The sequence below is a fragment of the Opisthocomus hoazin genome, chromosome 7 (assembly GCF_030867145.1).
Source record: "Opisthocomus hoazin isolate bOpiHoa1 chromosome 7, bOpiHoa1.hap1, whole genome shotgun sequence".
Classification (NCBI taxonomy): Eukaryota; Metazoa; Chordata; class Aves; order Opisthocomiformes; family Opisthocomidae; genus Opisthocomus; species Opisthocomus hoazin.
Genome location: NC_134420.1, coordinates 1625808 through 1649364, shown reverse-complemented (window position 1 = coordinate 1649364; position 23557 = coordinate 1625808). Strand labels below are relative to the sequence as shown.

Sequence of the window (23557 nt, the reverse complement as noted above, 5' to 3'; positions counted from 1 at the left end):
CCCCAACCCCCCCCACCCCACCCCGTCCCGCTCAGCTGCGGCTGAGTCAGGGTCACCGCATTCCCCTGGGGGGGGGGGGGGCCGGGGTAACCCGCACCCCCCCCCCGCCGTGCCCCGCACGGCGGGGGGGTGCGGGTTACCCCGGCCCCCCCCCCCAAAAACCCCACCCGGGACTGACCCCCCCCCCCGTGGAGCGCTGAGCCGGCCGGACCCGGCACTTCCTCTTCCCCAGGAAGGACCCGCCCCCCCCCATCTTCCCTTCCCCCCCCCCCCGCGGGATGGAGGGGGTCAGGAGACCCCCCAGACCCCCCCCCCCGCTCGGCTGTCCCGGGGATGAGTCCCCAAGGGTGGGTGCAGGCAGGGGGCTGCCCCCCCAAACACTCCACCCCCCCTCCATCCCTGCCTGTGCCCCCCAACCAGCCTCAGCCCAGGGGGTTGCCCCCCCAAACCCTCCCCCCCCCCCCCCATCCCTGCCTGTGCCCCCCAACCTGCCTCACCCCACGTCCCCTCCCCACCCTGGCACTGGGACTCCCCCCGTTCCCGCACCCCAACAGCCCCAGGACCCCCCCCCTCCCCAAGATGCACCCCCCCAAGGAGGGGTTTCAATCCCCCCGACAGCCCCAGGACCCCCAGCCCCCTCCCCAATATGCACCCCCCAAGGAGGGGGTTCAATCCCCCTGCCACCCCCCAGGACCCCAGCCCCCTCCCCAAGATGCACCCCCTTCACCCTCCCAAGGGGGGGGTCAATCCCCCGACAGCCCCAGGACCCCCCCAGCCCCCTCCCAAGATGCACCCCCCAAGGAGGGGGTTCACTCCGCCCCGACAGCCCCAGGCCCCCCCAGCCCCTCCCCAAGATGCACCCCCCCACCACCCCCCAAGGGGGGAGTTCAATCCCCCTGCCACCTCAGGACCCCCAGCCCCCTCCCCAAGACACACCCCCCACCATCCCCCCAAGGGGGGGGGTTCAATCCCCCCGACAGCCCCAGGACCCCCAGCCCCCTCCCCAAGATGCACCCCCCAAGGAGGGGGTTCAATCCCCCTGCCACCCCCAGGACCCCCAGCCCCCTCCCCAAGATGCACCCCCCCAAGGAGGGGGTTCAATCCCCCCCGACAGCCCCAGGACCCCCCAGCCCCCTCCCCAAGACACACCCCCCACCATCCCCCCCAAGGAGGGGGTTCAATCCCCCTGCCACCCCCAGGACCCCCAGCCCCCTCCCCAAGATGCATCCCCCCAAGGGGGGGTTCAATCCCCCTGCCACCCACAGGACCCCCACCCCCAATGTGCACCCCCCCATGAAGGGGTTTCAATCCCCCCTGACAGCCACAGGACCCCCCAGCCCCCTCCCCAAGATACACCCACCACCACCACCCCGTGGGGGGGGGGTTTGAATCCCCCCCGACAGCCCCAGGACCCCCAGCCCCCCCCCCAAGACACACTCCCCACCATCCCCCAAGGCGGGGGGGGGTCAATGCCCCCAACAGCCCCAGGACCCCCAGCCCCCTCCCCAAGATGCACCCCCCCCCACCCCCCAAGGAGGGGGTTCAATCCCCCTGCCACCCTCAGGACCCCCCAGCCCCCTCCCCAAGACGCAACCACGCATCCCCACCCACCCCCCCACCCACACAGGGGGGGGGTTCAAGCCCCCCCAGACCCCAGCATGACGAAGGAAGAGACACGGAGCACGCCGTCGCTGCGGGTTCGGAAGGGACCTTTGCCCCAGCGCGGAGGGGGGGTGGCAGACCCCTCCCCCGCGCCCCCAGACCCTTTATTGGGGGGGGGGGGCCCCCCGTCAGCGGTACAGGTAATCGGCCTGGATGTTGGCGGCGATCTCGGCCTCCCACTTGTCGCCGTTGTTGAGCAGCTTCTCCTTGTTGTAGAGCAGCTCCTCGTGCGTCTTCCGTCGAGAACTCGAAGTTGGGGCCCTGCCGGGCGGGAGGGGTTCGCCCTCAGGGCTCGGCGGACCCCCGCCAGCAAGGGGAAGGGGCTAGGGGGGGGGGTTTTGCCAACCCCCAGCAACCCAAACGCACCCACGCTGACCCCCTGCACACATAGTACCCCAAAACCTGTGCAGTCAGGGCACCCAAATCAACCCCCCTGCACCCATAGCACCCAAAAACCGCCCAGATCAACCTCCCTGCACCCACAGCATCCCAAAAACCCCCCAGATCAACCCCCTGCACCCACAGCACCCCAAAACCCCCCAGATGAACCCCACCTGCACCCACAGCACCCACCAAAACCCCCCAGACCAACCTCCCCCACACACACCCCAAGCACCCAAAACCCATCCAGAACAACCCTCTGCACTCAGAGCACCCCAAACCAACCCCCCTGCACCCACAGCACCCAAAAAACCCCCCAAGAACAACCCCGCCTGCACCCATAGCACCCCGAACCCTCTGCACCCAGGGCACCCAAACAACCCCCCTGCACCCACAGCACCCCAAAAGCCCCCACCCCAATGCCCCCTGCACCCATAGTACCCCTAACCCTCTGCACCCAGGGCACCCAAACCAACCCCCCTGCACCCACAGCACCCCAAAACCCCCAGACCAACCCCACCTGCACCCACACCACCCCAAAAGCCCCCCACCCCAACGCCCCCTGCACCCATAGTACCCCTAACCCTCTGCACCCAGGGCACCCAAACCAACCCCCCTGCACCCATAGCACCTCAAACACACCCAAACCAACCCCCCTTGCACCCACAGCACCCCAAAACCCCCCAGACCAACCCCACCTGCACCCACAGCACCCCAAAAGCCCCCACCTCAATGCCCCCTGCACCCACAGCACCACAAACCCCCCCAGCCTAACCCACCCCACACGCCAGACACCCAAACCCCCCCACCCCAACCCTTTGCACCATAGTACCCAAACCGTCTGCACCCAGCGCACCCAAACCAACCCCCTGCACCCATAGCACCCAAAACCCCCCAGCCCAACGCCCCCTGCACCCATAGTACCCACCAAACCCTCTGCACCCAGGGCACCCAAACCAAGCCCCCTGCACCCACAGCACCCCAAAACCTAACCAACCCCCCTGCACCCACAGCACCCCAAACCCCCCAGACCACCTCCCCCCCACACATCCCAAGCACCCAAACCCACCCAGACAACCCCCTGCACTCAGAGCACCCCAAACCAACCCTCCTGCACACACAGCACCCCAAAACCCCCAAGCCCAACGCCCCCTGCACCCACAGCACCCCAAAACCCCCCAGCCCAATGCCCCTGCACCCACAGCACCCAAAACCCCCAGACCAACCTCCCCACATACACCCCAAGCACCCAAACCCACCCAGAACAACCCCCTGCACTCAGAGCACCCCAAACCAACCCCCCTGCACCCACAGCACCCCAAAACCCCCCAGCCCAATGCCACCCTGCACCCACAGCACCCCAAAGCCCCCCAAACCAACCCCCTGCACCCACAGCACCCCAAAACCCCCCAGACCAACCTCCCCCCACACATCCCAAGCACCCAAACCCACCCAGAACAACCCCCTGCACTCAGAGCACCCCAAACCAACCCTCCTTGCACCCACAGCACCCAAAACCCCCAGCCCAACGCCCCTGCACCCACAGCACCCCAAAACCCCAAAACCAACGCCCCTGCACCCACAGCACCCCAAAACCCCCAGCCAACCTCCCCCCCACACATCCCAAGCACCCAAACCCACCCAGAACAACCCCCTGCACTCAGAGCACCCCAAACAACCCTCCTTGCACCCACAGCACCCCAAAACCCCCCAGCCCAACGCCCCCTGCACCCACAGCACCCAAAACCCCCAAAACCAACGCCCCTGCACCCACAGCACCCCAAAACCCCCCAGACCAACCTCCCCACACACACCCCAAGCACCCAAAACCCACCCACAACAACCCCCCTGCACTCAGAGCACCCCAAACCAACCCCCCTGCACCACAGCACCCCCAAAACCCCCCAGCCCAACGCCACCTGCACCACAGCACCCCAAAACTCCCCAGCCCAACGCCCCTGCACCCATAGTACCCCAAACCCTCTGCACCCAGGGCACCCAAAAACCCCCCTTGCACCCACAGCACCCCAAAAGCCCCCAGACCAACCCCACCTGCACCCACAGCACCCCAAAAGCCCCAGACCAACCCCACCTGCACCCACAGCAACCCAAAAGCCCCCAGCCCAACGCCCCCTGCACCTATAGTACCCCAAAACCCTCTGCACCCAGCGCACCCAAACCAACCCCCCTGCACCCACAGCACCCCAAAACCCCCAGCCCAACGCCCCCTGCACCCATATTACCCCAAATCCTCTGCACCCAGCGCACCCAAACCAACCCCCCTGCACCCATAGCACCTAAAACCCTCCAGACAACCTCCCCCACACACACCCCAAGCAGCCAAACCCACCAGAACAACCCCCTGCACTCAGAGCACCCCAAACCAACGCCCCTGCACCCACAGCACCCCAAAACCCCCCAAGCCCAACGCCCCCTGCACCCACAGCACCCCAAAACCCCCCAAACCAACCCCCCTGCACCCACAGCACCCCAAAACCCCCCAGACCAACCTCCCCCCACACATCCCAAGCACCCAAACCCACCCAGAACAACCCCCTGCACTCAGAGCACCCCAAACCAACCCTCCTGCACCCACAGCACCCCAAAACCCCCAGCCCAACGCCCCCTGCACCCACAGCACCCCAAAACCCCCCAGCCCAACGCCCCTGTACCCACAGCACCCCAAAACCCCCCAGACCAACGTCCCCCCACATATCCCAAGCACCCAAACCCACCCAGAACAACCCCCTGCACTCAGAGCACCCCAAACCAACCCTCCTGCACCCACAGCACCCCAAAACCCCCCACCCCAATGCCCCCTGCACCCACAGCACCCCAAAACCCCCCAGCCCAACGCCCCCTGCACCCACAGCACCCCAAAACCCCCAGACCAAACTCCCACACACACATCCCAAGCACCCAAACCCACCCACAACAACCCCCTGCACTCAGAGCACCCCAAACCAACCCCCCTGCACCCACAGCACCCAAAAACCCCCCAGAACAACCCCGCCTGCACCCATAGCACCCCGAACCCTCTGCACCCAGGGCACCCAAACCAACCCCCCTCCACCCACAGCACCCCAAAAGCCCCCACCCCAATGCCCCCTGCACCCATAGTACCCCAAACCCTCTGCACCCAGGGCACCCAAACCAGCCCCCCTGCACCCATAGCACCTCAAACACACCCAGCCCAACCCCCCTGCACCCACAGCACCCCAAAACACCCATCCCAACTCCCCCCCACATCCCAGACACCCACACCCACCCAGACCAACCCCCCCTGCACCCATAGCACCCCAAACCCTCTGCACCCAGCGCACCCAAACCAACCCCCCTGCACCCATAGCACCCCAAAACCACCCAGACCAATCCCCCTTGCATCCAGAGCACCCCAAACCCCCCCAGCCTAACCCACCCCACAGCCCGGACACCCAAACCTCCCCACCCCAACCCCTTGCACCCATAGCATCCCAAACCCTCTGCACCCAGCGCACCCAAACCAGCCCCCCTGCACCCACAGCACCCCAAAACCCCCCAGACCAACCCCACCTCCACCCACAGCACCCCAAAAGCCCCCAGACCAACCCCACCTGCACCCACAGCACCCCAAAAGCCCCCACCCCAACGCCCCCTGCACCTATAGTACCCCAAACCCTCTGCACCCAGCGCACCCAAACCAACCCCCCTGCACCCACAGCACCCCAAAACCCCCCAGCCCAACGCCCCCTGCACCCATAGTACCCCAAACCCTCTGCACCCAGGGCACCCAAACCAACCCCCCTGCACCCATAGCACCCCAAAACCACCCAGAACAATCCCCCTTGCATCCAGAGCACCCCAAACCCCCCCAGCCTAACCCACCCCACAGCCCGGACACCCAAACCTCCCCACCCCAACCCCTTGCACCCATAGCATCCCAAACCCTCTGCACCCAGCGCACCCAAACCAGCCCCCCTGCACCCACAGCACCCCAAAACCCCACAGACCAACCCCACCTCCACCCACAGCACCCCAAAAGCCCCCAGACCAACCCCACCTGCACCCACAGCACCCCAAAAGCCCCCACCCCAACGCCCCCTGCACCTATAGTACCCCAAACCCTCTGCACCCAGCGCACCCAAACCAACCCCCCTGCACCCACAGCACCCAAAAACCCCCCAGCCCAACGCCCCCTGCACCCATAGTACCCCAAACCCTCTGCACCCAGGGCACCCAAACAAAGCCCCCTGCACCCACAGCACCCCAAAACCTCCCAGCCCAACCCCACCTGCACCCACAGCACTCCAAAACCCCCCAGCCCAACGCCCCCTGCACCCATAGTACCCCAAACCCTCTGCACCCAGCGCACCCAAACCAACCCCCCTGCACCCATAGCACCCCAAAACCCCCCAGCCCAACGCCCCCTGCACCCATAGTACCCCAAACCCTCTGCACCCAGGGCACCCAAACAAAGCCCCCTGCACCCACAGCACCCCAAAACCTCCCAGCCCAACCCCACCTGCACCCACAGCACTCCAAAACCCCCCAGCCCAACGCCCCCTGCACCCATAGTACCCCAAACCCTCTGCACCCAGCGCACCCAAACCAACCCCCCTGCACCCATAGCACCCCAAAACCCCCCAGCCCAACGCCCCCTGCACCCACAGCACCCCAAGCCCCCCCCCACCTCCACGATGGCATCCACGGGGCAGGCCTCCTGGCAGAACCCGCAGTAGATGCACTTGGTCATGTCGATGTCGTAGCGCGTGGTGCGGCGGCTGCCGTCGGCTCGCGGCTCGGCCTCGATGGTGATCGCCTGCCGCCGGGACCGGGCAACACCATCAGCCCCCACGCCGGGCGGACGAGGAGGAAGAGGAGGGTGGCTGAAGGCTGACCTGGGCCGGGCAGACGGCCTCGCAGAGCTTGCAGGCGATGCAGCGCTCCTCCCCGGAGGGGTAGCGGCGCAGGGCGTGCTCCCCGCGGAAGCGGGGGCTCAGCGGCCCCTTCTCGAAGGGGTAGTTGATGGTGGCCGGCTCGCGGAAAAGGTAGCTCAGCGTCATGGCCAGGCCTGGAAGATAAAGAAGGGGGGGGTTACAGCACTTTAGGGGGGGGCTGGCACCCCGCAGATGGGTGAGGGTGATGGTGGGGGGGTGCTGAGAGGGGTTTGCCCCCCTCCTGGGGGGCTCCGGGACTCACCGCGGAAGAGCTCGGTCCACAGCAGGGTCTGGGCGGCCCGGTCGGTGATGGAGCGCATGTCCATGGGTGGCTCCTGGACGTTGACGTACTCTGCGGGGAGAGGGGGGGGGCGTGGGGTGGGAGGGGGGGGCGTGGGGTGGGAGGGGGGGGCGTGGGCCAGGTTGGGGGGGGCTGCGCGGAGGCAGCGTGCCCCTACTCACTGTAGCAGTGCCGGGGGCCGGTGGTGCTGAGCGGGCGCAGGTAGCCTGGGGGGGCCGGTGGGCCTGGGGGAAGGGGGGTGGGGGGAGAGAGGGCTCAGGGGGGGGTTTGGGGTGGGGGGGGTGCAGAGGGGGTTTTGAGGGGCCCGGCGCGGCCCTCACCTGCGCGGGCAGCGCGGTACAGCAAGCGCAGCGCCGCCATGTCGGGGCCTGCTGCCGGCGGAGGGGTCGGCAGGCGGCTGGGGGGGGGGGTTGCAGGGGGCTGGAACCCCCCCACAGGGGACCCAGGTGTCCTCCTGACCCCCCACCCTCCACCAGCAGGGACCCGGAGCCCCTAGGACTCCTCCCCGCCCCGAGGGACCCAGGTGGCCTGACACCCCCCCCCCCCCCAAGTGACCCAGGTGCCTGTCCCCCCCAAAGTGACCCAGGTGCCTGTTGCCCCCCCCTCACTCCCCCCAAAGGGATCCAGGTGTCCTGACCCCCCCCCAAAGTGACCCAGGTGCCTGTTGCCCCCACCTCACTCCCCCCAAAGGGACCCAGGCATCCTGACCCCCCCCCCAAAGTGACTCAGGTGCCTGTTGCCCCCCCCTCACTCCCCCCAAAGGGATCCAGGTGTCCTGACCCCCCCCCAAAGTGACCCAGGTGCCTGTTGCCCCCACCTCACTCCCCCCAAAGGGACCCAGGCATCCTGACCCCCCCCCCAAAGTGACTCAGGTGCCTGTTGCCCCCCCCTCACTCCCCCCAAAGGGATCCAGGTGTCCTGACCCCCCCCCCAAAGTGACCCAGGTGCCTGTTGCCCCCACCTCACTCCCCCCAAAGGGACACAGGCATCCTGACCCCCCCCAAAGGGACCCAGGTGCCTGCTGCCCCCCCCTCACTCCCCCCAAAGGGACACAGGCATCCTGACACCCCCCCCCACAAGGGACCCAGGTGCTTGTTACCCCCCCTCACTCCCCCCAAGGGACCTGGCTGTCAACCCCCCGCCCCCCCAAAGGGACCTAGGGGTCCTGGCCTCCCCCACCCCCCCACCAAGGGACCCCGGTGTCCTGACCCCCTCTCCAAGGGACACTGGCATTCTGCCCCCCCCCCGCACCCCCCCTCCAAGGGACCCAGGCATCCTGACGCCCCCCCCCCCCCCTCCAAGGGACACAGGTGCCTGTTACCCCCCCTCACTCCCCCCAAGGGACCCGGCTGTCACCCCCCCCCCAAAAGGGACATAGGGGTCCTGGCTTCCCCCAACCCCCCCACCAAGGCACATAGGTGCCTGTTCCCCCCCCCCCCCCGCCCGCAAGCGACCCGGCTGTCACCCCCCCCCAAAGGACCCAGGCGTCCTGAACCCCCCCTCCAGGGGACCCAGGCTTCCTGGCCTCCCTCCCCACAACTCCCCCAAGGCACCCAGGCCCCTGTTCCCCCCCCCGACTCCCCCCAAGGGACCCTGCTGTCCCCCCCCCCGAGGGACCCACAAGCCCTGGCCTCCTCCAACCCCCCCCCTCAAAGGACCCAGCCCCCCTCCCCACGGGACCCAAGCACCCCAAGCCCCCCCCACCCCGCACCCCAGGCAGCCTCCCCCCCCCCTCCATGGGACCCACAAGCCCTGCCCCAAGCCCCCTCCCCCCTCTCCGGCACCCAAGTGACCGCCCCCCCCCCCCAAGGAGGGACTGAGCGGCCCCCCCGGCCCCCCCCAGGCCCAGGCGCCCCAGGGGGGGCTCCAGGCGTCCGGGCCGCCCCTTCTCCCCCCTTTGGGGATCCGGGGGGACACGACGGAGCCGCCACAACCCCCTAGCACCCCAAGCCCCCCCCCCCCCCGCTCACCTCCCCCAACGACCCAGGCGTCCTGACCCCCTGGCCCCGCCCCCAAGCCGCACCGCGCAGGCGCGGAGGGCCAGCGGCGCAGGCGCAGAGCGGCGCCGGGGTCACGGGGGCGGGACGGGGGCGGGCCTCCGCGCCGGTGGGCGGTGACTCTCAAAGACGGGGTGGGCGGGGCGGCGATGCGCCACACTCGCTTTCCATTGGCGGGAGGCGTGGGGTTGGGCGCGGCAGCGCGGCGATTGGCCAGCAGGGCGGAAGCGGAAGCGGAAGCGGGTGTTTATTGCGGCTCAGAGCAGGGCGCAGGTAGCGCGGCGCCGGGTCTCGGTAGCGGCCCGGAGCAGCGGGAGGCGGCCCGGGGCGTAGGGCGGGTAACGCGGGGCGTTCAGCGCCTCCCGGCCGGCCCCGCGGAGCAGCGCCGACCGCCGGTGCGAGAACGTCTCGAAGCTGGAGCGGCCGTGGTAGCAGCCTAGGCCGCTCTGCCCTGCGGAGAGGGGTGCTTCAGAGCCGGGGCCAGGCCTCGGCACCGGGGAACCGGCGCCGGGCGGAGGCCCTGGCGGAGTTCAGGGCTGGAACCGGGGCAGGGGCCGAGCTCCGACCCCCGGCCTGGGCGAGGGGGTCGGCCCCGGGCCCCAGCCCTGGGGACTTGGCACTGGGACTCGGCCCCAGCATCAGCCTCGGCCCCGGGGGCTCCTCAGCCCCGGGGGCTCCTCGGCTCCGGGGCAGCAGCGACCCAGGGGTGGCCGAGCTGGGCAGGCTCCGGGCAGCGTTCCCCCAGGAGAGTGCAGGGCCCTGGGCTTGCCAGCGCTGGGGGCGGTGGGTATGGGGGTCCCACTCCCCCCTCCCCGTTCCCGGGGATGAGCCTACCGATGCCGCCGAAGGGCAGCGAGGGGAGCGTAATGTGCATGATGGTGTCGTTGGCGCAGAAGCCGCCGCTGCTCGTCCGCTCCAGCACCCGGTTCACCACCTGGGGGGGGGGTGAGGACAGGGGGGTGATGGGCACCCACCGTGCACCCCTTTTGTGCCTCTTCCCCGCTGCCTGGGGTGCAGCGGGACACGCGTGGCCAGGGACATGGGGGATTTCTCTTCCCACGACCAGGGATGAGGCTGAAGGAGCAGCCCCGGCTGGGGAGGGTGGCTGCAGCTCTCCAGACCCACGCGGCAGGATGTGACCCAGGCCGAGGGGGCTGCTGCTCCCACCCCATCTCCGCACCTTCTTGGAGGAGGAGAAGACGTAGAGGGCCAGCGGCCGCTCCCGGGCATTGATGAAGGCGATGGCGTCCTCCACGCTGGCTACGGTCAGGATGGGCAGGATGGGCCCGAAGATCTCCTCCTGCATGACGGACTCGTCCTGCTGCACGTCCACCAGCACCGTGGGGGCTGCGGGGCGGGAGCCAAGCCCGGGCTGCCTGGCTGATCGCATCCAGCGGGACCCCCACCCCATCCCGCCGGCGCTACGCCCCATGCCCTCACCGATGTAGCGCGTCTCCGCATCCGTCTGTCCTCCGATGACCACGCGCCCGCAGCGCAGCAACGCCTGCACCCGCCGGAACTGCTTGTCCCCTGCGATACGGGCGAAGTCGGGGGACTCCCGAGGGTTGGGGCCGTAAAACTCGGTGACGGCCTCACGCAGGGCGGGGAGCAGCTTCTCCCGCATCTCCACGCTGCACAGCACGTAGTCCGGGGCCACGCAGGTCTGCCCGGCATTGAAGAAGCGGCCCCAGGCCACCCGCCGGGCCACGTTCTGCACGTTGCAGGTGTCGGACACGTAGCAGGGGTTCTTGCCCCCCAGCTCCAGCGTCACCGGCGTCAGGTGCTTGGCGGCGGCTGCCATCACCATCCTCCCCACGGAGGGGCTGCCTGTGGGTAGGGGGAGCGGCGTGAACCCGGCGTGGTCAAGCTCTCCCCACAGATCCACGCCAGGCCGGGGCAGCCCCGTGCCCGTCTCCCTGCCTGGAAGCGGAGGGATGGGACTGGAGCTTCACCGGTGAAGAAGATGTAGTCGAACTTGTTCTCCAGCAGCCTGGTGGTCTCCTCCACGCCGGCGGCCACCACGGCAAAGCAGTCCTGAGGCAGGGAGGGGAGGTGGGAAGCGTGGCACCAGGGTTGGAGCAGAGAGAGGGCGTGGGGGGACGTGGCTCAGCCGAGCAGGTTTGGGACACGGAGGGGCAGGTGGCCCTGGAGAGGGAGGTGGCCGCAGGAGAGGGCTCTCTTACCTTGTCCAGGTACCTGGGCAGCGCCTCGGCCACTAACCTCTCCACGTTCCTGCTGATCTCGGAGGGTTTCATGATGACGCAGTTACCTGCAGGACAGGAGCTCCCTCCTGGTAAGGACCTTGCTCCTGGGGAGAAGGAGTCCTGCCCCCAGTGCAGCCCCACCTCCATCACCCTGGGGAGGACGCAGGGCACCCCAGGGTGAGGTTCTGGTCCCCCCCAGCATGGCAGGGACTCAGCCCATCCTCACCAGCAGCGATGGCCCCAATGAGGGGCACCAGGAGGAGGTTAATGGGGTAGTTCCAGGGCGCAATGATGAGCACCACCCCGTAGGGGTCCTTGCGGATGAAGGCCGAGTCCAGCTGCGTCGCCTGCGGAGGGAAGGATGGCGTGAGGGACACCTGCCTCCCATCCCGCGTGTCCCCGCCGGCCGCTGCCCCGTACCCAGTTCTTCTCCACGTGCTCGTCCTTCATCCAGGTGCCCAGGTGGTTGAGCGTGTGGTTGAGCTCGCTCCTGTGGTTGAGCTCGCTCCTGCAGACGGAGATCTCGGAGAGCTCCACTTCAAAGGGCGGCTGCGGGCACACAGGAGGTCATGGCCACCGCTGCCGGCGCAGCCCCGCGCCCACCACGTGATGGTTGTCCTCGCAGAGGGCAGCATGGGGTCTCCTGGCCGCTTTAGAAGGATGTGACCCTCTCTGCCGGGGCAGACACCCCGTGGCCTTGCAGTGGCAAAGACGGGTGGCACGGCTACCGCTCCGGTGTGCCACCGGCATCGTGCCACGCTGCCTGACCCCATGCCAGCAGGTTCCCAGGGCACGGTAGAAGGTCGTGATTGAAGACGTGGACTTGGTATCTCAAGAGCTTCAGCGGCAGCGAGCACGGCGTGCTGCGCACACGGCTCCAGAGGTGGAGATGAGAAACAAGGGCCATGAATTGCTCTCGGCGAAGGCTTCCCCGGAGCTAAGTGACCCCGTTTCTGTGCAGCCAGAGGGAGCTGCTGTATGGTTTTGCACCCCACCCAGGGGCACCTTCAAAGGCTAAGCTGGAGATAGCTGCAAAAAACAAAGGCCACCGCTCCGGGGTGCAGTGGGCTGAGTAAGGACGCACCCCGCCATTGGCCGCTGCCCCGCAGTCGGACGGGGAGAGACTCCGAAGAGCAAAAGCAAGAAAACTTGGGCCGAGATACAGACAGTTTTATAAATAAATGAAAGGGGGGCAAAAAAATACCAAGTGATGGAAAGGAACGCGCTGCCCTGGCCACGGTGGTCCCACCTTGCCCATGTCCAAGGCGGTGGCTTCCAGGATGTCCTCCTTCTTCTCGTCCAAGAAGCGTCCCAGGGCCTCCAGCTGGGCCAGGCGATATTCCACGGGCCGCGTCTTCCCGGAGAGCCAGGCTGCCCGCAGGCTGCTCACCAGCCCGGCGTGGGAGCTCATCCCGAGAGGAGGCTCCGAGCTCCGCGCTGCTGATAAGGAAATCCCGCTTGCCTCGGGGTGTCCGGACCTGACCGTGAGGTAAAACCCCGGGGCGTGGGCTGGGTGACGCAGCTGGCCGGCGGGCAAAGCCACCGCCTTCCCTTCTTCCCCCGCAGCCAGCGGGGCTGGCCCAGCACCGCCAGCCCTCCAAGCTGGGAGCTGGAGCAGCCCAGCGAGTCCCTCCGCTCCCCGGTGACCGCGCTAGGTGGGACGTGTCCAACGGGATTTTGTTCTTGAGAAGCAGCGGGGTTGGGTTTGACTCGGTTTCTCCGTTTTTCGAAGCACGGGGTGGGGTTAGTTGGGGCCGAAGGGAGAGGAGGAGCAGCTTGGGATGAAGGCAGGGAGCCCAGAAACCCCCCAGGATGGAGCCAAAGCAACGGGGACAGAGCAGAGAGGGGCTCCGGGGGACAGCACACCCCCAAAACGCTGCAGGAGAAGGCCTCCCATCCCTGCTGGTGCCTTACCCGTCCCTCTCCTCCGCGCTCAGCACCCCGTGCTTGCTCGAAGGTCTCTGAGCGCCGAGGAGATTGCCAGCCCTCAGCGAGATAAGGGGAGATGAATTGCAGGGCACAGGGCGGAGGACACCGAGATCCTCCCAGTGGAAGGACCGGGCAGGAGGGCGTCGGTGTGGACCTTCTAAGGGGAGAGTCCCCAAGGCGGGGCACGGGCAGGAGGAAGGGACCGCTGGCATCACCCTCGGGCACCCCACCTTCAGCCCCTCGGCTGCGGTGGGGCCGGTGGAGATGGGGCAGGAGGCTGCTGGCACCGGGTGGGGCTGGAGATGGCATGGGGGCGATGGGGGGGACATGGAGGGAAGCACACAGGAGGCTGTAGGTTGCAGGGCAAGGCCTTTCATTGCACGCGGCCGCGGGGACCGCCACGGCAGGAGACCCTCAGAGCAGGGTGCAGGTGCCCTTGCGCTTCACCTCGGAGGCGGCCCGGGCGATGCCCAGCTTCTGCTGGCTGTAGGGCGGGTAGCGCACGGCGTTGAGGACCTCCCAGCCCATGCCGCGGTGCAGGCAGCCGCGGCGGTGGGTGAAGGTGTCGAAGGTGAACTTGCCGTGGTACATCCCCAAGCCGCTGTTCCCTGCAACGCACAGCACAGGTCCCTGGTTGGTGGCTGGGTCTGGCCGTCACCCACCCTCCATTTGGGCCAACGAGCCCAAAATTAAGCTCCCAGCTCCCCTCTCGAGGGCAGCACGGAGGAGGTGGTGGAGACTGCTTGTGTCTGTGGATGGGACCATGTTCTCACCCAGCTGCTTTCTAACGCCAGGGCCAGCCGTGGCCCGGCTTCCGCAGAAGGTGATCTAAAGAGGACCATGGAGGTGGCCTAGCTGAACACCCAAATGGTGCTTGAGGGATGCTTGGAGGACAAAGACAAGGCTGGGAGGAGGAAAGGTTCCAAACAACCCTCTCCTCAGTCTGGGTTTCACCATTTCAGGTAACACGTTTAGCCCTGGTGCGAAACTCGCCGCGTTAAACCAGGCTCAGAAAAATGTTGATGGGATACGAGTTTGGCAAAATGGCGTCTTCCCAGCAGAGGAGAGACTGCGCCGCGGAGGGTTTCTGAGCCGAGGAAACCGGGTGAAGGCTGGAGCCTTTCACATCGTGCTGCTGCTTTGGGGAGAGGATCCGAAGTGTCCCAGCTTTGCTGGCAGATGGGAGGAGTGGAGCCGGGGGACAAGGACGGGCGACGCGTTCAACGTGGCGCGGCAGAGGACAGGCAGCGAGAGCGCTGGTCGCTGCCTCCCCATCCTCAGCCTCCAGGGAGGAAGCAGTGTTTATTCCAGCCCAAAACAAGTAAGCCTTGTTAAATGGATGCTCTTGAGGATCTCCATGGATCCTTAAACACCTAAAACACTCTAAAGAAAACTGGTCTTGCTTCTGTGTCTTCTGGTCTTGCTTCTGTATCTTCTGGTCTTGCTTCTGTGTCTTCTGGTCTTGCTTCTGTATCATGTTCACCTGCTCTTTTTCAGGTGCTTCCTACATTCCCTCTCAAGTTTCTGTTCTCTTTTTACTTTAAATCTGAGAGCTTTATTGATTTTTAAAAAAAAAACCAAACCTTTTTGATCCTAAAATCTTGCCTGGTGCCAGAGCGACTGGGAAGGGCGTCACCAACGACGTGGCGTTGGAGCGAGCAGCAGGAACGCGACACTCCTGCCAGCCAAGCTTCCCTACCACAGGGACACCCTCCAAATCACGTCCCCTCCATGCTGGCTCCAGCCCCGCTGCTGGTGAGACTCCAGGATTGGAGAGGCTTGATAGTCGAGGTGGCTTTTGTGAGGAGGTGACCCACCTCCGAGGACGGGTGAAATGATTATTGGAGAGGGTTGATTGTCGAGGTGGCTTTGGTGAGGAGGTGACCCATCTCCAAGGACGGGTGGAATGATTATTGGAGAAGGTTGATTGTCGAGGTGGCTTTGGTGAGGAGGTGACCCATCTCCAAGGACGGGTGAAATGATTATTGGAGAAGGTTGATTGTCGAGGTGGCTTTGGTGAGGAGGTGACCCACCTCCAAGGACGGGTGAAATGACAGTTGGGAGGTGAAAGCTGGCCAGCAGCAAGAGGGGAAAGCCAGGCGGGCTGGCAGAAACCACGGAAATCCAGCTGTGCGCTGATAACTAACGAGATAAAGATCTGTGAGTCAGCTTGAGCCAGTCAGGCTTCCTGATAAAATGCAAATCCTGGTCAAATGAGAGTTACGCTGCCTGTCTCGCACGTCAGCAGCCCCTGTGTGGAGGAAGGTCACTAGATGGCTCTTGGCCAGCTGAGTGGCTGATTCTCCGGGTGAGAACACGAGGTGGTTTTCCACGGTAGTGAAGATCGTCTGATCAAAAGTGGGTGTCTCCGTGACCTACCTGTCTCCTCCTTCCTGTCTAGGGGAAGAGAGAAGCACTGCTGGACGTGGTTTTTAAGCCTAATTAGACATCCAGAAGAAATACAGCCCCAACGAGCTGTTTCTCTCCGCCAGCTGTGAATCGCCGTGTCACGGGGATATCGCAGCGACTAAAAGTTTCCGTGGCATCAGGGAGAGCCTGGGTAGGTGCATGGAGCCCAGCACCCGGTGGGACCCTTCTGGCTCCTCAAATCCCTTGAGCTGGAAGCAGAAGCAGGCTGGAAGACCTTGGGGAAGGAAGAACGTGCGTTCTTTCGCTGTTCTTACTAACGCATCTGCGTGGGCTTGTGGTGGAAGAATGCGGACCTAGACACAGCCTTGCTCTGAAGCCTTTCAAAGACTGACAGGGTTGTCTTCCAGCTAATCCTTTGGATAGGAAACATCCCACGGGAGCTCAGAATCGCATGGATCGACTGAAATGTGAGAGCTTCGCAGCCTACAGCTGAGACTCGTTTCCTCGCTTCGCATCGCAGGGAATCCGTGAGTGATTCCTTGAATTCACCAAGTGTAGACCTAAAACCGCGGCGTGGACACGGAGCAGCCCGCAGTACCGCGGAAAGCGGAGCGACAGCCTCCTCGGCCACCGTTCTCCAGCAGGAGACTTCACCACAAGGTTCTGAATCAAACGTAGACCTTCTCAGAGTCCACCAGCTTCAAAATGCTTTGTGTGAAGCAACAGGGAGGACCATTCAAAACTGCACAGGTCAATAGATCGGCCTTGAACAGATCACCCTTGGGTGATTGGTCGGTTCTGCGATGGGATGGTGGTAAATGCTTGTAAAGCTTTTCACCCTCGTAGTGTTTCCGCCAGGCTGTGGTCTGGATTTGCTGCTTTTTAGTCCACCGCGGTTTTACGCAGCGTAGGTCTTCAGGAGTTCATGTAACGGAACGTGTGTGCGTTTGGGAACTCATTAGGAACTGTGCTGTCTTCAGACCTGGAGTCCACAGTGGGGATCCATGAAAAACTGAAATTCTGAGTTCCTGAAAGCTGTGGGTAAGCAGCAATTCCCAAGTTTTCTCCTGTGGAGAAAAGGGCTAGCAGAGCAGCGAGATAGGTGCGTGAGAGCTGGCTGCCGGCACCCTGCCGCGGCACTGCATGCGGAAAGGAAGGTCTGGAGATGTTTCTGTGGTGTCCACATACACAGTTCCCTACCTTCTAAACAAGACATTTCCACATGCACAGGGAGCGCTGTGCTTGGGCTGGCAAACATGGAGAGGAGAGATCTCACGGTGCTCCACGCGTGTCCGGCAGCAACAGGGCTGCACAGCCCAGGAGCTCAGCCCCGGCGCAGTGAAGCAAAGGGCTTCTGGTGGGGCCCTGCCTGGTGCAGAAGCATTTCCCTACAGACCATTGAGCCCTCGGGACTGGGTGCCCCGTCTACCCCGAGACCCTGCCCCACCACGGCTCGGGCTCCGTGGGTGGGATCCCACCTGGCTCACGCTGGGCAGATTGGGGGATTTGGACCTACCGATCCCACCGAAGGGCAGCGAGGTCAACGTCGCGTGCATCAGGGTGTCGTTGCCGCAGAAGCCACCGCTGCTGGTCCGCTCCAGGACCTGGTTCACCACCTGTGAGGGAAGCAGAAGAGGGGATGTGGGTCTCGCACCCTGTTCCCGCACCTCCAGCTGCAGTCCTTCCCGCACAACCAGGGCTGTCTGCTCTAAAGAACATTTTTGGAGCATGAAGGTGGCTGACTACACCTGCTGAGGAGCACGAGACAAGCGTAGCCCTGGCTTCACGCAGCCTGTACGCTCTACCTTGTCGTCGGAGGAGAAGGCGTACACAACCAGTGGCCGCTCGCGGCTGTTGATAAAGTCGATGGCTTCATCCATGTTGGCCACAATGACAATGGGCAAGATGGGGCCGAAGATCTCCTCCTGCATGACAGGATCAGAGGGCTGCAAGTCCACCAGCACTGTGGGAGCTGCAGAGAAAGAAACCCAAAGACATCAGCCATGCATAGAGGTTGGAGACGACACCTGGGTCCTCTGCCCAAGACCTATAGCTCCTCTAAGACAGGACACGTTGCCAAGCTCCCCAGTTGCGGTGCAAACCTTCCCTGAATGTCACTTCCAACTAGAACCTCCCCTCCAGTTGTGAGACCCTCTCCAAAATCCAAGTTCAATCCATGCAAGGATGAAGACTTACATCAAGTTCAAGCCCTCACCGATGTAGCGCGTCTCTGCGTCCGTCTGTCCTCCAATGGCCGCACGCCCGCAGCGCAGCAGAGCCTGCACCCGCTGGAACTGCTTGTCCCCCACGATGCGGCCGAAGTCGGGGGACTCCCGAGGGTTGGAGCCATAAAACTCGGTGATGGCCTCACGCAGGGCAGGCAGCAGCTTCTCCTGCATCTCCACGCTGCACAGCACGTAGTCCGGGGCCACGCAGGTCTGCCCGGCGTTGAAGAAGCGGCCCCAGGCCACCCGCCGGGCCACGTTCTGCACGTTGCAGGGGTCGGACACGTAGCAGGGGTTCTTGCCCCCCAGCTCCAGCGTCACCGGCGTCAGGTGCTTGGCGGCGGCTGCCATGATGATCCTCCCCACGGAGGGGCTGCCTGTGGGCAGGGGAGAGACGCGTCACGGTGAGGATCCCACCGGCTGCGGCGCAGCTCTGGGACGCGGCACTCTGGGGAGCCAGGTCCCGGGGAAAGGCACCAAGTCCCACCAGACCCTCAGAGGCACCCGTCCCAGATCCTCCAGCGGATCCCGACACCAGATCCCCAACCCGGTGAGCCCTGCCGCCTTAGAGCATGGGCATGGGGTCCTGCTGGCAGGATAAGCCCCCCAGGGGGGTGTCTGGTGGGAACCCCTCTTCTTTGCTGCACAAAAACCATGGGACGCACCGGTGAAGAAGATGTAGTCAAACTTGTTCTCCAGCAGCCTGGTGGTCTCCTGCACGCCGCCGGTCACCACGGCAAAGCAGTCCTGAGGCAAAAGAGGAAGAGTCCAGCTCTGTCAGCGTCTGCCCGGGCCACTGCGTCCCCGTCCCTACCAACAGCGTCCCAGGCTGCTGGGCGTGCAGACACAAGCTCAGCGTGGAGGCAGGAGGTATGGCAGCACCTGAAACCAGGGCTGGGGGGGTGTTCATGTGTGCAAGGCAGGGTTGGGAACACCATGGCCCTGGGGCAGGAGCAGGGAGAGCTTCTTACATTGTCCAGGTATTTGGGCAGCTCTTCAGCCATGAGTCTTTCTGTGTCTTTGGTCATCTCCGAGGGTTTGACAATGACACAGTTACCTGGGGGGAGATCGAGAGGACGTCAGAGCAGCGACACGGTGACAGCCAGCCCTTCTGGCACCCTCGATGGTGCCTGGCCCTGCCTGGATCCTCCGGGCCAGGGGACAGGTTCAGCTCACCGGCAGCGATGGCCCCGATGAGGGGCACCACGACGAGGTGGATGGGGTAGTTCCAGGGCGCGATGATGAGCACCACGCCGTAGGGATCCTTGCGGATGAAGGCCGAGTCCAGCCGGGTCACCTGCAGGACACCCACCGCGTCAGGAGTGCTTCGTTCCACCACCATCTCCGTGCCCACATCCCACCCATCTCTGCCCGGCAAGTGGGTCTTTCCCCCCATCCTCTCCCTCATCTGCCACCTTACCAGACTCCTGTCCACGTGCTCGTCCTTCATCCAGTGGGACAGGCTGTTCAGCGTCTCATGGAGCTCGTTCTTGCACAGGTGGAGCTCGGAGAATTCGGCTTCGAAGGGCGGCTGGGGACACACAGCACCCTCCATGTCAGATCTGCGTCTGCTGCGGCACCGCAGCAGCTCCTATCCCTACCCTGTGCATTTTTTTACCCAAATTTGGGTAAAAATCCCGAATCACAACCCCTTTTTCTGTGACGTTTTCACACCAGAGCGAAGTAGTGAGTTGATGGAGTCCAGCAGGATGGGCTGTTCTTTCAGGACCAGACAGTAACTGAGGTAAGAGCCTGCAGGGATTTAGCCCAATAAATAAAAGCTGGGAAGAGAACTGGGTGCAGATCCCCCCGCCACCCGCCTTCACCTGGCTTCACCTTTCCCACCATGGACGTGTCACCGGCGTGGGAATAGCGCTGGTGCCAAGGGCCGGCTCTGCCAGCAGCTCCTCACCTTCCATCGGTGGGGAACCCTCGGTGTTTGCCCTGCGGTTGGGTCTCTTCTCACCCGGGAGGGTGGTGGAAGGTGGATGGGGACTGGTGGGGAAGTGGGAGGTTGGAAGGATGAAGCCAGCCAGTGCTGGGGGCCATGCGCCACCCGGGTGCCAAGATTTGGGAGGAAATGTGGGAGAAAAGGGAACATTTAGATTTTTTGGAACCTTGTTTGTGCAGGGCTTTTTGGCAGAGTGAGCTGAGAAAGCGCGGAGGAGACCCTGTCCTGAGCTTTGGAAGGAGAAGAGCAGGATGCAAAGGCTTCCAGAGGTGGTCCTCCGCAGGGTGGGAGGACATACAGTCACAGAATGGTAGGTAGGGGTTGGAAGGGACCTCTGGGGTCACCCAGCCCAACCCCTTGCCCAAGCAGGGTCACCCAGAGCAGGCTGCACAGGACCTTGTCCAGGCGGGGCTGGAATATCTCCAGAGAAGGAGACTCCACAGCCTCCCTGGGCAGCCTGGGCCAGGGCTCCGTCACCCTCAGAGGGAAGAAGTTCTTCCTCATCTTCAGCTGGAGCTTCCTCTGCTCCAGTTTGTGCCCGTTGCCCCTTGTCCTGTCACTGGGCACCACTGGAAAGAGTCTGGCCCCATCCTCCTGACCCCCACCCTGCAGATATTTAGAGGCATTTCGAAGGTCCCCTCTCAGCCTTCTCTTCTCCAGGCTGAACAAGCCCAGCTCCCTCAGCCTCTCCTCGTAGCAGAGATGCTCCAGTCCCCTCCTCATCCTCGTAGCCCTCCGCTGGACTCTCTCCAGTAGCTCCTCATCTTTCTTGAACTGGGGAGCCCAGCACTGGACACAGCACTGCAGATGGGGCCTCCCCAGGGCAGAGCAGAGGGGGAGGAGAACCTCCCTCACCCTGCTGCCCACACTCCTCTGATGCTCCCCAGGCCACAGGTCCTGCAGCCAGGGACCCCCAAGGGCTGAGGAGTTTGGGAGCGGCGCAGGCGCGCGGCTGGGCACGACGTCGGGAGGAGAAGCGAGGTGAAGGAAGAGGCTGGGCTGCCTCTCCGGGCAGAAAGCGAGCGGATGACACCAGCAGACCGGCACGTTGGGTGCCTCTTCCGAGGAACCGAGAAGCTCGGCCGGCGCTAACGCTGTCAGCCCGCTGCGGCGGGTGCCCGGGCGAGCGGGGCGTCTCGGCTGGGCGACGCAGAGCAGAGCCTGCCCACCACGTTCCGAGGTGAGGTTGGGGAAGACCAAGCCTGGTACCTCACCATGGAGTAGAAGCAAGAAGCCACAGGGACCCAGCGAGCAGAAGCGTGGTGCAGGAGGTGTCCCGTGTGTCCCTGAGGAGAGACGGGATGAAGCACAGGCGGAAGGATGCTCTGACAGCAGAAATGGGGGTAAGGGAGAAGCAGTAGATGTTGGGGCATCTCAGTTTTCCTTCTGTGGGAGTTTTGGCCACGGCAGCGGGTCCAGAGCGAGCGCGCAGCTCTCGCTGCGGGCAGGAGGCAGCGCCGCTGCTTCCAGAAAGACTTGGAAATATCCTGGGTGTTTTGGCTGTTCCTGAGCATCCTTCGCTGAGCCGGGGCTGGACGGACCTTTGGTCTCGCTCGATGCGCCGTCCTCCTGTCCCTGTGTCAGCTGGGGGGGGGTCACTGAGCCGTAGCTGTCGGCGGTGGCTTGGGGACAACCTCAGCAAGGTGCTGCCGCCGCGGGCTTGGTGCGGAGAAAACCACGTGACTAAAAATTATTTCACGACTGTGCTATTGTGAAATAGTTGTCGGTTGTGCTAAGCAAGAAGTTAAAAGCCCAAGTTTTAACCCCCGGTGCTGTTGCGTCGTCTTGGGTTCGGCAGGAGGGTTTTTCCGTCTCGGATGTGTCCCTTGGGGGACGGCGGTTGTCGGCCACCACCGTTTCTCTGCTCGGGTTGGAGGTTGGGTGGGTGACACCTTCGCACCGGCCGCCCTGGCCACCAGCGCTGGGCACGGTGTGAGCTGCGAGCACCGGCCAGGCCTGACCAGGGAAGGGGAAGGGAAGGGGAAGGAGAAGGGAAGGAGAAGGGAAGGAGAAGGGAAGGAGAAGGGAAGGAGAGGGGAAGGAGAGGGGAAGGAGAGGGGAAGGAGAAGGGAAGGAGAAGGGAAGGGGAAGGGAAGGGGAAGGGAAGGGGAAGGGAAGGGGAAGGGAAGGGGAAGGGAAGGGGAAGGGAAGGGGAAGGGAAGGGGAAGGGAAGGGGAAGGGAAGGGGAAGGGAAGGGGAAGGGAAGGGGAAGGGAAGGGGAAGGGAAGGGGAAGGGAAGGGGAAGGGAAGGGGAAGGGAAGGGGAAGGGAAGGGGAAGGGAAGGGGAAGGGAAGGGGAAGGGAAGGGGAAGGGAAGGGGAAGGGAAGGGGAAGGGAAGGGGAAGGGGAAGGGAAGGGTCATTCTGTGTCCCTCCACCAAGGGAGCATCAGGACCACAAACGCCCATGTTGGAGGCTTCCCAGCGCAGGGGGGGGTCAGGCCTGGGTGAGCACCAAGGGAGGGGAGGGGACGGCGCTGGGTGGAAAGCCCCGAGGCGGGGAGCGTGCGGAGGGGTGACAGGAGACAGGCGCGGACGTGCCCGGAGGAGAGGTAAACTGAGGCCGCTGGGTTTGGCCCAGACACTCCCCATGGCTCCGCTGGGGCATCACGTCAACCCCTGGCGTGGGGGTGGGAGGGCTGCGGGCAGCCCCCCGGCGCCTGGGGTCCCCCGTTCCCGGCCCCCCCTCACCTTGCCCATGTCCGAGGCGGTGGCCTCCAGGATGTCCTCCTTCTTCTCGTCCAAGAAGCGTCCCAGGGCCTCCAGCTGGGCCAGGCGATATTCCACGGGCCGCGTCTTCCCCGAGAGCCAGGCTGCCCGCAGGCTGCTCACCAGCCCGGCGTAGGGGTTCCCGCTGTGGGGACGGGGGGGGTCAGAGGGACCCCAGCCCCACGCGCTCCCGGTGACGAGCGAGAGGAGCTCCGCGTCGCCCCAGCCCCGCGTCAACCCGGAGCCCGGGGGAGAGGGCAGAGCATGCAGACCCCTTCTCCCTGCCCTCCGCCCCGGCCACGCACCCTCACCTCGTGGCATCACTGTCCACGCTCCCCTTCCCACCACCGCCATCGTCCTGGGGGGCTTCCCCAGCCCCGCTGCCCGGGGGCTGCAGCTCGGGGGGCTGCTGCGGGCGGACGCTGCCGGTCTCCATGGTCCCAAGGGAGCGGCTCGGGGGGCTTCACCCGCAGGAGGTGGCCTCGGGGGGCCCGGCCAGGACCCTGCTGTGCCCCGGGGCGGGCAGGGTGCAGGCAGGGTGCAGGCAGGGTGCAGGCAGGGTGCAGGCAGGGTGCAGGCAGGGTGCAGGCAGGCAGCGACTGACCCACCGTTCCCCCGGAGAAGGGGAGGCTGCCGGCTTCCTGCTCTGCCCCCTCGGCCGCCCGCCCCGCTGCGTCACCGCTGGCTCCGCTCCAGCCCAAACCACCCGGGATGCAAAACGCACCCCAAACCCGGCCCCGGGGCACCCCACTGCCACGCAGGCACCGGGTGCGGCGTGACGGAGGGGGACGCAACCCCTGCGAGGCGCGGCCGAGGGTGTTGGGGTGATGGATGGGGACGCTGGGGGTTCACGCACCCAGCCCCGGGGCTCGGCTGCCGGATTGCCGCCCAGCACCCCCAAATCCGGGCGACGGA

At 65.1% G+C, this 23557-nt stretch overlaps 3 protein-coding genes and 1 long non-coding RNA gene across 5 annotated transcripts; 1 reads left to right on the top strand and 3 right to left on the bottom strand.

Annotated features, from left to right (window-relative positions):
* Nucleotides 1-1692: 1692 nt before the first annotated feature.
* NDUFS8 (NADH:ubiquinone oxidoreductase core subunit S8) lies at nt 1693-9302 on the bottom strand. Its single transcript, XM_075425999.1, is given in 8 exon segments — nt 1693-1895; nt 1897-1923; nt 6713-6841; nt 6921-7093; nt 7222-7311; nt 7422-7484; nt 7581-7657; nt 9231-9302. Coding segments are annotated over 7 exon segments (627 nt in total). The 5' UTR covers nt 7621-7657; nt 9231-9302; the 3' UTR covers nt 1693-1790.
* Nucleotides 9303-9514: 212 nt separating this feature from the next.
* Nucleotides 9515-12872, bottom strand: LOC142361853 (aldehyde dehydrogenase family 3 member B1-like). The gene is made up of 9 exons (XM_075425166.1): nt 12711-12872; nt 11882-12010; nt 11688-11808; nt 11441-11526; nt 11210-11291; nt 10698-11084; nt 10438-10604; nt 10092-10191; nt 9515-9708 (listed from the first exon to the last, which is right to left on the bottom strand). Exons 1-9 carry the CDS (start codon nt 12870-12872, stop codon nt 9515-9517), a joined length of 1428 nt encoding a protein of 475 aa, XP_075281281.1.
* Nucleotides 12873-12885: 13 nt separating this feature from the next.
* On the top strand, nt 12886-21698 carry LOC142361854 (uncharacterized). 2 transcript variants are annotated; one of them, XR_012764471.1, is made up of 6 exons: nt 12886-12950; nt 14353-14711; nt 15792-18855; nt 19021-19729; nt 20116-20246; nt 20824-21698. It is a non-coding gene; the product is annotated as an uncharacterized LOC142361854 (long non-coding RNA). The 2 variants fall into 2 exon arrangements; XR_012764470.1 differs by lacking the exon at nt 20824-21698 and having other exon boundaries at nt 15792-19729; nt 20116-20341.
* Nucleotides 12909-23368, bottom strand: LOC104328554 (aldehyde dehydrogenase family 3 member B1). The gene is made up of 10 exons (XM_075425164.1): nt 22954-23368; nt 22625-22787; nt 19406-19516; nt 19162-19282; nt 18957-19042; nt 18651-18732; nt 17976-18362; nt 17566-17732; nt 17277-17376; nt 12909-13998 (listed from the first exon to the last, which is right to left on the bottom strand). Exons 1-10 carry the CDS (start codon nt 23076-23078, stop codon nt 13805-13807), a joined length of 1536 nt encoding a protein of 511 aa, XP_075281279.1. The 5' UTR covers nt 23079-23368; the 3' UTR covers nt 12909-13804.
* Between the last annotated feature and the right edge of the window lie 189 nt (nt 23369-23557).

Bases quoted from the DNA above. Each gene is read 5' to 3' on its own strand.
- LOC142361853 (XM_075425166.1), bottom strand. From the start codon at position 12,872: ATGAGCTCCCACGCCGGGCTGGTGAGCAGCCTGCGGGCAGCCTGGCTC. The intron at 12,011-12,710 runs GTGGGACCACCG...GTGTGCCCGCAG, and splicing joins CCGCCTTGGACATGGGCAAG to CCGCCCTTTGAAGTGGAGCT. The intron at 11,292-11,440 runs GTAAGAGAGCCC...TCCCTGCCTCAG, and splicing joins TGCCCAGGTACCTGGACAAG to GACTGCTTTGCCGTGGTGGC.
- LOC104328554 (XM_075425164.1), bottom strand. From the start codon at position 23,078: ATGGAGACCGGCAGCGTCCGCCCGCAGCAGCCCCCCGAGCTGCAGCCC. The intron at 18,363-18,650 runs GTGCGTCCCATG...CCCTGCCCACAG, and splicing joins TGACTACATCTTCTTCACCG to GCAGCCCCTCCGTGGGGAGG. The intron at 17,733-17,975 runs GTGAGGGCTTGA...CTTTCTCTGCAG, and splicing joins CGCAGAGACGCGCTACATCG to CTCCCACAGTGCTGGTGGAC.